General features: G+C 45.8%; 1 protein-coding gene across 1 annotated transcript; it reads right to left on the reverse strand.

The window, feature by feature from the left end:
• Window positions 1-1725: 1725 nt before the first annotated feature.
• LOC123121071 (non-lysosomal glucosylceramidase) lies at window positions 1726-10862 on the reverse strand. Its single transcript, XM_044541002.1, has 18 exons — window positions 10292-10862; window positions 10045-10155; window positions 9867-9923; window positions 9690-9766; window positions 9491-9590; window positions 9014-9087; window positions 8326-8426; window positions 7972-8075; window positions 7472-7525; window positions 6759-6814; window positions 6632-6670; window positions 6388-6529; window positions 6038-6222; window positions 5639-5709; window positions 5364-5436; window positions 4396-4457; window positions 2502-3768; window positions 1726-2211 (listed from the first exon to the last, which is right to left on the reverse strand). Exons 1-18 carry the CDS (start codon window positions 10370-10372, stop codon window positions 1953-1955), a joined length of 2913 nt encoding a protein of 970 aa, XP_044396937.1. The 5' UTR covers window positions 10373-10862; the 3' UTR covers window positions 1726-1952.
• Window positions 10863-12684: the final 1822 nt, after the last annotated feature.

Below are 12684 nucleotides of genomic sequence, written 5' to 3' on the forward strand. Positions count from 1 at the left end.
CGATACCCCCTTCCTTTCTCCTCACGTAGCAGATCGCATCGCCGCCGGTGCGATCCATCTCGTGCGCGTGCTACAGACCGCTGGTAGAGCCCTCCTGGCTAAGCCTCCGGTGGCTGGTGGCGGATCTGGTCCGTGACGGTGCCCCGCTGCCCTGCCCATGCTGCAGAGTACTCTCTGTTAGGGAGGCGGGGTGGATGGAGGTAACCGGAGCGACTTGTTGGGGCCAGTGCGGTGCTGCGTGGGCTGGCTGCTGGCTGGCCCTCGGCTCTGGCAGGTCCTGGCAGCACCAGGACTGCGAGGGAAGCATTGGAGACAACCATGGTGGCGGATCTGGGGTTCCCGACCGAGATCTAGTTCTCTCCGACGGTGGTCCTAGGGTTCTTCTATTGCCAAAACGGTGTTCTGCTTGATGTTGGCCCTCATTGATCTGGCCGTTGACGAGTTTCGGAAGGCTCGCCGGAAATCTGCTTGACGCTAGTAGATTTCTGGATCGGATGGGATTCGGTCGTGTGCGCCCCTATTTCAGCTCGTGTGGCTTGACATGAAGCTTCGTTGTCTGTTGACATTATGGAACATGTCGATATTTCGATTTTCATGATGAAGATAGTGGCGGAGAACGTCATGGCGGCTGAGGTATGAGGCCTTGTAATGGCGGATCGAGTCATCGTGGCGATAAGGACTTTGCTTGTGATTCGTGACTTGTAGCAACGGCATCGGCAAGTGAGGGCGGCAACACAGTCGGAATACAGAGTCTTAGCTTTCAGGATGAAAATCCAAGGCCTGGCCTTAATGGGTTGTGCCTGCAGTGACCTTGTTGAAGACATTTTTTTAAGAGCGCGGATCTTCTTTAGGGTGAAAACCTAAAATCTAGTATCGGGTAACGACGGTGTTTATGCACTGTTTTCTTCTTGAAGGCATTGCTTTTGGAGAGTTTGGACTTAGGGTATTGTCTAGGTGGTGGTTCGTGCTGTAGCTACAAGGAATTGATCACCGTAGTGGGATTTTTTTCTTTTTCTTTTTCTTTTGTCTTTTGGCCGTAATGTCTTTGTGGCATTCCGTTATTGCAGAGGACGGGTGTAATTGGTATCTCCACAATATTAATATATTCTCCTTGTAAAAAAATCAAACATGCGGCCACCGTCTTCTCATCCGTTGTCTTTCAAGCATGTTTAGCTCGTGTTAGCTAATGCTTGTATAAACTATAGTGGTACCGGACGTGGAGTTTCTACACCCAGAAGCAAATGCTCCTGGTGTGAACAGTGATATAAAAAAATTCAAAAACAATTCAAACAATTCTGAAATTTTTTTGGCATACACAAATATTTGTTGTGCATGCAAAATTCCATTGCAAAATCATATTGATAGAAGGCATGGTAAGAAAATAAAAGTGTTGCTCTAAAATTGTTACGTACAAACTACAAAGGCATTTTTGAGGTCTGATTTTGTTTTTTCTAGCACGACTTCCACCAATGTGATTTCGTGATGAAGTTTTGCATGAACAACAAACATTTGTGAAAGTACCTCACAAAAAAATTCAGAATTTTTTTAAAAGAAAATCTATTTTTTGACTTTACTGTTCACACAGGAGCATTTGCTCCTGGCTGTAGAAAGGTACTTTCGAGTGGTCTGTGTGTTTTTCTTTCTAATTCGGATTGCATCCAGGAGAGTCTTTGTAACTTTGTTGCTTAATCAGAAAAAATGCCGACGCTCACTAATAAAAAGGCATATCAAATTTTCGCGAACTTCTCGAATATGTTACGTAATAGTTCACTGTACAAATTATACAACAAGAGCTCTTTGGAGCTGTGAGTTTAACTGTCCCATAGGTGTTCCCTCTGACTGTAAAGGAAAAAAAAAAACTAAACCCCACTGGATCTTGGAGGGGAGCAAGCAAAAGCCGGAAAAAAACATGATTTACTCATCAGTCGTTACACGTTACCGTCTTCCCGTGGTTAGCATTCGCACTGGAACGTGGAGCTCGGAATACATCTGTTATCGGGGGCGATCTTTCGAACACCTATCTCACCGACTGCTCGGACTGCTTGAGGGGATATATGTATTCTGTCCATCAGGTTTACCTTGGGTGCCTCGAGAATCGCCTTTGGGGGTGACAATGCCCACTGCATTGCCCAAATGGCAAGAGGCCGCATGTATACCAGCGACCTGTAATGCCCATCTGTGGTCCATCCCTCCGGTGTTTGGAACCAATACCTGCAGTACCACAGGAAACTCGAGTGACATTCAGAACAACACATGGTTTTTTTGGTGGCACCCACACTGATGCTGCAAATTGCTGGTGCAAAGTAACAGCTACCAACACTAGATAGATTATTATGGACTTCTTTTTTCTTTTCAAAAAGAGGGTAAAAACACCGACCTCTGCAATAGATTATTATGGATAGCAGCACAAGCAAGCAGTAATGGAATGATGAAAGAAACGGTATCTGAGCTATGATTATGAAGGTGAAATGCTGTCAAACAATGTGAAAGGCAGCGCTTACCCGTATCCATCTTCTGACCAGCCGGCAAGAAATATTCCTTCGGCGGTGATAAAACCTTGATGCTCCATCCCATGGAGTAGCATGTTTGCTGCGACACCGTATGTAACACCAGTCCAGATTTCCCGAGACTGCATGCATGTCTCATCCACCTTTCCCTTGGGAGTCATACCATTTACAGCTCCCATCCGTCCTCCTTTTACCTTCATGACATTGAATTCAAATATTTTCTGCAGAGCACTTCTTATTTTGTGCTCATCAAAAATTGGGGGCAAGCCTGACGATGCGGCGTACCACTGTCCTGCAAGCTGATCAGCCTGAATGGACCGGCTATTGCTGCTTGTACCACTGTCATAATTGAAATAAGACCCATTCCATAACTTCGCCTCGTACACTGCTTTAGCTTTCATAAACTTCAGCTTGTACTTTTCAGCGTATGGACGATCCCCAAGGCGATGAGCCATTGTAGCAGCAGCTTGAAGTGCAGCAAGCCAGAGGCCACCACAGTAGGCACTGATCCCGTGAACAGTCCAAGCATCATAGGTTTGATCAGGAAATCCATCATTCTCAATGAGACCATCACAATCGCGATCAAACTGATCCATGTAATCCATTGCTGCACAGACTGCAGCCCATACATCTCTACCAAATGTCATATCACCTGTGGCAGCAAAGTCTCTGTATACCTGGAGTACAAACTTGGGATTTAGATCTTTCCATTTGCTTGTATCATGTATGTTGTAGGCATTCATTTCGTGCCATGGATCATGTGTTCCTAGGTCATGAGGAACAGCACCTTTGACTTTACGGATTCCTGAGGTGCCATCAGCCAAAAATTTGACTCTCCGCCGATCTTCATACAGAACAGCGTCAGCAAAATCGCGTTGAATACTCAGCTCTATCTTGGGGAATAAGTCAAGGAGAGCAAAAGAAGCATAGAAATGCACATCATACGTGTTCCACATGATGTATTCCACTCCCTCCAGGTACAAGAATTTACCGACATTTTCAGGGCCATCCTTGGAAAGTAAATAAGGAATCGGTTCCTGCGACCTAAGTCCACTGGTTTGTTCAGGCATCTGTGATCCATGAACTGCTGCATACATTGACACGCTTCGCTCTTCACCATTAGGCGGGTCATCTCCATCAGAGACTTGCTCTGCTGCTGGCTTGACATGGTTATCTTTAACTGATTCTGATTTAGTGCCCTTCTTTGAATGTTTATGTTGGTAAGCAGGACTTGTTTCACCAAACGCTGGAGGTTGACCATCTACATCATCAGAAGGAAAGAACACATATATAAGGATGGGTACTACACATGGAATGGCAGTAGGTGCTAAAAAGGAACTCTGGCAATTGCAATTTAACTTTGAGAATACAAAGAATAATGCAACACAAAAGTAGGAGGAAACTATCCTCGTGACCGTAGTTTAAAGGGAAGACCAGAACAGTGAGTGAACCGGTCGAGAGACTGACTCAATTGTTCGCTGGTCGGATCGCCGACTAGGATGGTTCAATGCGGATAAAACCATCATATTTTCGTTGATATTTAAGCTAGTTCTAGAAAAACTCAGGTTGCATGGGTACAAATAATATAAGTAGTACTTCACCAATAAATCACAAAACCAGCTCGGCTCAATTGCTCTTTTGTCTTCAGCAGGATGTGCTTGCAGGTGAATTAAGGTCCAGAGTTCGATCCTGGCCTGATATACATCGTTCAACTTTTTAAGGTTTTCTGCCAAAATAGTCTTTTAATCTTATTGAAACGGACAAGTTGTCAGTTCTGGTTTTTCAGTCGGAACGCCTGCCCGGTTCAGTTTTTGAAACTACGCTCGTGACATCCAGTTCTTATACTATGCTAGGCATAAAACCATTGAGAAGTATTGATACGACATACCTGTCCAAACAGTTCCCCCAGCTACCAGAAAATAAAGCTCGTTAAAAAGGGTGAACTTGTACCTGCAGATAAGACTTTAACTAGTCAAGATTTAGTTTTTGTGTAAGAGGAAGTTAAGACATCAGCTATTATTGTCTGAAGAGACAAAAATATATTATTGAGACAGAAGTATAGAGCTCCAATGGTCAAATAAATTATTGCGTTCAACCCATGCATAACACCACCCAGGTAGGGATCAGCAGGCCGCTACATGAATTAGAATAAGCTTACACAGAATGAGTTAGATGCATTCAACAACGGTAACAGACAAAGGTCGAAACAATCATATGCCGATGCGTAGAACAATAGAGGAATGATAAGACAAATCTGCCAGATGACCTGTGTGTGGGATTGGGTACATATAGATTTAAGTGAGAGTTGAGAGAATAACTAGGAGAGAACAGGTTGATTCTTCTTGCTTGTCTCAAAACATAAACAAAACAGCAGCCTTTGACTCTCCTTGTCATGGTTCTAAATATTGTGTGCATCGGTCAATATTGCAGTATCGGTTGGCTGCCGATATTGTACATCGGCCAATATATCTGTCATCTCAGCCACAATATTGGTCACATTTGCCAATATCCGGTCATACCACTCCTTTGGGGCCAAACTGACACAAGTCCACTATCCAATGTTTTGAACCTTTGCTCCTAACACGATATTAGACTTATAAGACCTCTTATGCAATAATATAATTTCCCAACGGTCTCTCCTCTTTCCTGTTTACCTGCTGCTGCAACTCCTTGCAAAACACTGAGGACCATACCTCCGGACGGAGGGAGTACAATTATCTACAAAGTTTAGACTTGATCCTTTTTTAAAATAATTAAGCAAGTTATAAAGTTACACCTGAACATGCTTTAGAGGTGCAAATGCACAGCTTGATGATAATAACTATATACAAGCACAGCAGGAGATAAAGCTTATACCATTCTGGGAGTTTTTCATCCTTGAGTATGGGGTCTTGCCACTTCTCGATCTCTTCTTCCCAAAGTCTATATTCTGCAAAGCAAGGGAGGATCATACAGCAGCATATCCAAAGGCAAATAATTAATTGATAAGTGAATCGGTAATGCAACGACCAATACTGCACCTATCACAGCAACACTAAAACAGTTCTGTTGTCAATCTATGGCTGGATATTCAACACAACTATGAATTACTACACTGCACTTAAAAGTCTAGCAAGTGACAAGAAGCATACTTGTTAAGGCATCATGTACCAAATTAATAGATGATGATCTTTCAGAAGTTCCATAAAATTCGGTGTACCTCCTGCAACATGAGAAAATATACGAGTTATGTCTCATGATTAGGCATTACAATATACTAACAGTTAGTTGCACATGAATTAACAAATTCACTTGTTAGGTACCACCGTACTGACTCTGTATTCCTTCATACAACCCCATAAAAACAAAGAAGGAAAGTGTCTGATGTGTTCAATGTGAACATACAACTAAAAAATGGGTACCCCAATGAAACATTTGACCATGTTGTAAGTGTTGCTTTATAAGTAAAATTTTGTAGATAGATGGCTAGCAGAATGCACATAGAATTGACAAAGGTGTTTTTCCTTTTGTTGAAGCAAAAGAACACTCACCTGTTATATGTGCACCCCTTCTGAAACTTCACTTTAGGTGAGGACCAAGCCAAAGCAAATGCCACAGTACACCTACCATGCGGCTCCACCCAAGTAGATGCCGAGACAGCCGCACAAAGTGTCTCCCCTGAAGAAGAAGGCATACTACAACCAGCATTGAAATTTTCCCGACTGAAGTGGCCATCCTGAGGAATAAAGTAGAAAAATGGAACAGAACAAAAATATTAGCTTCATACAGATATATAATATGTTACTAGTGTAAATATGAGAACAAATCAAGAGATAAATGGTATGAAAAATCAACCATACCCACACTGCAACATTGGAAGAAAGAGGTATCAGCGATTTACCTTTGACATGGTATCCCACATTTCCTTCGCCGAAACATGGTTCTCTCCAGAAAGACCAAAAACAGGCAAGACTGTCACGCTCACATTCTGAGTTTCGCAGGCAGCAATAGAGAAAGTAACTGGAGGATTATCCTTTGCTGTTCTGCAACATACACCAGCTTGTCATCATGCAGATGAACAACATAATGCAAAAGAATTCATCAAGTTGATGTCATTATTTGAAAGCAGACGGTTTGGAACTCACTTGTGATGCAAAAGCACTCCTGACACTCCGTCATCCCCACTGATAACAGTAATGAGATCATACAATTGAGTACCAATGTTCCAGAGGGCCAACAGACACACAAAGGTATATTAACAGATCTACTTACATGAAGGGCTCATTGAAGTGGCCTCCTGAATGATGAGAAAAACCTCCAATGGAATTCTGTATTAATAAGATATGTCACTAAAAGCTCATCCTATTTTCGCATTCTCAGTTCTACTAACAAATTAAAGATCAAATAATACTCCCTCCGTTCCAAAATAGATGACTCAACTTCGTATAAAGTTAGTACAAAATTGAGTCATCTATTTTGGAACGGAGGGAGTAGTTGAGTGTAAAGTTCTGAGATTTCAATAATTGTATCTTCGGAAACAGTTTTTAACTCCTTTTTAAGGGATAGAACCTACAGCAAACAGTTATTTATCCATTCCTCTGCACCAGGAATAATAATGAAAAATGCATAACCCTCAGTTTTGGTATTTCTTTAGTTGTAGCAGCTACACAACCAGTTATCTATGTATTACTACACGCACCAAACTCTACAAATATATGATACGCATGACTTGTGGTTATTCTAAAAAAGAATTCTACAAAAACATCTGCCTCCCACACAGACTTGGTTTCAAATGAACATCAAGCACTTCTGATCCTGAACCTCAGGGGCACAATGTCAAGGGTATTTATCAAGATGCCCCATGATGCAAGGGACAGCAGTTACTACTGGAGATGCCTACAAGTTTTCATATTCAAAAATGGCTCTGCCATCGATAATACGGTCGCACCAGTAAAGGTGTACATAAGCTTTAGTTGTATGCTTACCGCCCATGTCATCAAGAGGCTCACTTTTGCACGGTCTCTCCCGGTATTCACCAGCTATAATAAATATAACAAAAAGAAGGAATGGCCAAGTAAATATATCAGATAGAAAAGGTTTATTTGTATTAATACTAGCATCTCCACATGTAAAACATATATGAAACTCAACTGGAACTCATGTACGCAATATCACTATTTATTTAATTGCAATAATGTGACATCCCAAAATTTCAAAACCACAGCTGTAACTGGAGATGCTTTTGTATCTATTATATTCTGAAACATTGGCGTTGATCCTGTGATGGAAGTGATACTTCAATGTGGACAGACCATATCAAAACTCTACTATCAAGGGAACATCTTATCTGAAGTTGCCATATTAAGTTTGACAACGTCTTTCAAGTATAACATATAGGGAAATATGACATAAGAGGCTATGTGAATACATCTACTGCAGTCTGCAGGTACCAATTTAGAATAAAACAACTGAGCAAGTCACGTACAGTGTACACAAACACAGATGCCGGTAGACTGCTATCCTTGTAATCATGAGGAATGAATGGTGATATCTGGCGGCATGAGATTTTAAGGTCTGGATCTGGCTCACCTGCATTCATGGGAAATTCATAATCTTCAGTTTAGAGCATGTCTGTCAGCAATCAAGAAATGCCATTACCAAGTTTATAATAGTAAAGCTGGGAAATGAATTATATTCATTCTACAATCAACACATAAGCTGACTAGGCAACATTACACTGAAGTGCAACAGCGCACTGGTAAACAAACTTCCCAATAAAATAAAAATTAATGGTACAAAGTTGGAAAACGTGTGTGCCCACAGTTCCATAGTGCCATACCATCGTAAATAGTCCAGGCCCTAGGAAACAATGCATGGTAGGTAGAGTGTTGACCACTCAGGTTCCAGTCCCATGATGAAATTCCAGAGTCGTTACATTTCCTGAAACCATCGAAGGCATCAAGCCATCAACAAAGTGTACTTTCTTCTGCGGAGGACATAACATTACAAAACAAAATCTAGACTACACAAATTGGTGGAGGTTCATTAAGCGAGCCATGCTGCTTCACATGATTATCTTGTATAACCAAACAGCACACAATTGCAATAACGATATCCTGTATCACAAACTTGAACAATTTTACTTACAATGTCTGTGCAATATCGTTGGCACTTGAATAACAGACTACATAAATTAAATGCAACCAACTGATGCAGATTGTACAAGTTGATCTGCCCACATAAATTCCATAAGGAGATAAAGAAGAGGTCCAGGCAAATCAGAAGAATAGATGCAAGAAGGCAGAGTATACACTGGTTTGGCTAGGAAGTGATTGCGAACAACATTGAAAAAAAAAAGAAAAAAAATCAGTCTGGACTCTTAAAAGGCAAACAAGATGTGTACATGCTGAAGCTAAATCAAATAATCAAAAATTTCAGTCTGGATCCGCAAAGGACTGCAAAATTACGGTTTGCTCATGAGTCATGGCTAGTAAGCTCGAACCAAATAAACCAGGCTAAAAACTTACTTTAAGCCTTCATGGTGTCCAGGAGCCAATACCGATGAGTATTTTTTATTCCCACTGTCTCGTGATACAAATATCTGAAAGAGCATAATATTTAGGAGAAATCAATATAACAATGCTGTGAGAGAAATTGATACAGTGATACTGGACAGAGACTAAAGTAAAAGGCTGAATGTATAGATGGTGTATGTTTACAAGCCAAAACACACATAGAATACAAGCCTGCTCACAAATATACGGCAACGAAATGGAAAGTTCATTTTTCAGCAACCAATAAGGAATCCACACAAGAATGTGGTCAGTGTACAGCCATTAAAATACATGGAAATGTGATGTCATCTTTATACCAACATTTATCCCCCAAAACTGCTAGCACCAACCAATTTCACAGTTGAGCACGGTAGCAACAACACAAGAAGTATGTAACAATAAACTAAATGTAATTAGCTGGCAACAACAAAGATAAGTTGAAAGCATTACAGAAAACTGGTTCTCCATGACCGGCGAATTCTCACACAAACCAGGAATGATGTGCCAATTCTTGAACTCTCCCCTGAATCCTCTTGAAATGCTACCACTCCTGCGAACACAATCTACTGATATCAAAATCTAAAGCCTACATGGTGCGAACTCAAATGAAGGAGATTAAAGACAGAAACAACAGTCCAGGAAGTCATACCCCATCCCTCCGAGCGGCACACCCTGTGAAGCCGACGGCTTGCATCTCTCTCTTGTAAACGGATCAATGGGAGCTTTCTGCAAAAGCACAAATGCAGGCCCCATTGTGTTAACCACACAATCTTCCACTACAATGCTACACAGTTTCTTGAAATGAATATGTGCTAGAGAATATTACCCTTCCATGGGAAGCCTCCTCACGGACATATGACCAAAGCCTCACCCCGAGGGTCATCTGATAAATTTGGATTGCAAGAAAAAATTAGCAGCTACGGCAACAAATTGAACGAGCGACAGAAACCAAACGCCACAATGACCCCACAAGCTACTTATGGAAACCAATCCTTGCAACATACCATCTTCATTGCTTCCATGAAGGTGACGCTGAATTCCTTGAGTATGTTCGCGTGACTGTTCAGCCTCCTCCGCCATGCCTGCTCCGGCGGCGACCCGCCATCCAAGTCCAACTGCAAAAAATTCCAGCACCACACGATAACATCAGTACACCACACCGGTGCCACACACACCACAGCTCAAACGAGGCACCAAAACAACGAATGAGAAAACAAAATTCGGCGCGCTTGAGACGCGAGCTCAACTCACCAGTTGCAGGGCGGTCCGGCCCACATACTCCTCCGGCGGCCACGAATTCTTACGGCAGTGGAATAGGTGGCCGCTCACCATCTCCGCTCACCCTCCAATGCCACAGGGGCACAGCCTCCTCCTCACCGTCCGCGCAATCCGTCGCAGGCCCCGACCGCCTAGCAGAGGCCCGAACCGGAGGCCGAGGCGGAACCAGGAGATCCACAGGTGGCAGGCCGCCTCATGAGCTCCCCCGAGCGCGTGGATCCGAACCCCCGGCGCTGCTCCTCGCAGAGACTCCGCGCCTCGATCCGCCGCCGCCGGCGACGGCCGTCCTCTTGGAATCGATCCGGCACGGCCGCTAACGAGGGCCCGCGCGCGCTGGCTCGATTGGACCTAGTCTGATCGAAGCGAAACCCTGGAATGGAATTTGCGCGCTTGCTCGCTCGAGGTCCACTTTTTGCTGCTGCTAAGCTGTGTTGGCGGGTGTGGTGGGAGAAGCGCAGCTGCGAGGAAGATGACGAGGAGGGGAAGTGGAGGCTGAACTTTTTGAGAGGGGAGGAAGGAACGAAGGTGGCTACGTATGTACCTGCCGGTATGCGCTTATGGGGTGGCGATAGCAGTTATATATTCTAACCGATCCCTAAAAGGCCATGATAAAAGGAGTAAAAATTCAGTTACTCTCTTAGGGCATGTACAATGATGACATATGAATACATATGCCCCATGATAAAAAGTAATTTGAGGCACCTACATTTATTTATTCTCCTCAATGCAAGCTATCACTAGTGGGCCTCACTAAAAAATAAAAAATAAAGACTTTAGTACACATACATCTCTACTTTTCACTTCAACCTTTCCAGCTTTTGTCACCGGACCACACTTTTTCTATTCAAACACCCGCCTCCTGGAGAGGATCCCGCTTCCCTATCCAAACCTACTTTACGTCATATCCGATCCTACGTGGCATGTGAGGCATCACCTTGAGGCTATGCATTGTACATGCCCTTAGGCCAACTCCACCGCGCCACCTCATCCCGTCCGCCCCCGTCCGTTTGGAAAAAAATGGACAAATCGGTCGGCCCAGCGCGCGACGGCCCGGACCCATCATGTTCGTTTTATGTCCGGGCCGACCTATTTTGAGCGCAAACATGCGCCGGTTTTGAGTCGCGACGGACAGCAAACGGACGCGCGCTCGTCCGCGTCGGGGTCGCGTGGCAGGCGGCCACCTACCTCCCACCCGCCGACATCAATGCGCACGCGCGGCCGGGCCCGCCTGTCATCCGCCCAGGGAAAGTCGCGGTCGTTCTTAAATGCGGAAGCCGTGGACCGGTCGTCGTCCACACTCCCCACTCCACCCCGCGGCCTTCTCGAAACCCGACACTCCCAAACCCTAGCATCAAACTCGCCGGTCGGCCGCCTCGCAGCCATGGGCCTGTGGAACTACGGCCCCAAGGGGAAGCACGACCGTGAGGCTGGCTCCTCGTCGGGACGCCGCCCCGGCTCCATGAAAAAGGAGGCCTCATCGCCCCCACGACGGGCCCCCACGCCTGCCCCCTTCACCATCGCCCCTAGGCCCGCCGGCAGTGCGACCGGCAGTACCTCAGCGCCGATGTGTGCCGGCGCTACTGGGAGACGAGGACGCCGGTCCCGTGGAGCGACGTCCACCTCTCCAACAATTGGCACCTCTCCGCCGACCGGGTCCCGATCCCGCGGGTGCCGACTAGCGGCCGTGCGCGCCGCGATGAGATCGAACTTCGCCGCCGTCTCCTCCCCGACGACCTCTACTTCGATGATAGGTACGCCCCCGATTCCGGCCTCTGGGACACCTGGCTCCAGGACGAGCACGACACGCGGCGCGTGTCCTACTTCGTCGGCACGGTGTCGGGGCCGCGACGGCCATGTCGGGAGGTGCACGGGCGTACGCGGGTGCGCCGTCTAATGCCCACGCCATCGCCTTCCCCGTCTCCGTCACCACCTCCACCTCCTCGCATGTGTCATGGAGGACTCCATGAACACGCATGATGAGCTCCAATGGTTGGGCCTAGAGGAGACGATGGCCCTCTCTGGGGCCGGCGACGTCGCCATCCCCGAGCTGGATATGGTGGCGGCGGAGGAGGCGGTGGAGGACGCGTCGATGGTCGCGTTTCACCCGGATCTGGTGGGCCAGCAGTGGAGCTGGTCGTGCATGGCTCCAGAGATGGCCGACGCCGTGGGGGGCGTGAACTGGTGCCCCACGCCGCCGCGGTCACCGGAGCGGGAGGGCGCCACGGGAGGAGGTGGTGCAGGCACCTCCGGCCTTCCAGCCCGCCCCCGTGTACCACACGCCGCCGTCCCACCTCTGAACGCCGCCGGCCTACGTCGACCTCATTAGCGACGACGACGACACCGGCGGCCAGTGAAGACGGCGACGG

This window comes from Triticum aestivum, chromosome 1B (genome assembly GCF_018294505.1).
Source record: "Triticum aestivum cultivar Chinese Spring chromosome 1B, IWGSC CS RefSeq v2.1, whole genome shotgun sequence".
Classification (NCBI taxonomy): domain Eukaryota; kingdom Viridiplantae; phylum Streptophyta; class Magnoliopsida; order Poales; family Poaceae; genus Triticum; species Triticum aestivum.

Excerpts from the sequence above, each read along its gene's own strand:
- LOC123121071 (XM_044541002.1), bottom strand. The coding sequence starts at position 10,372 with ATGGTGAGCGGCCACCTATTCCACTGCCGTAAGAATTCGTGGCCGCCG. Across the intron at positions 9,088-9,490 it reads TCATGGAGAACCAGTTTTCT|ATATTTGTATCACGAGACAG; the intron begins GTAATGCTTTCA and ends ATGCTCTTTCAG. Across the intron at positions 8,427-9,013 it reads GGACACCATGAAGGCTTAAA|GAAATGTAACGACTCTGGAA; the intron begins GTAAGTTTTTAG and ends CGATGGTTTCAG.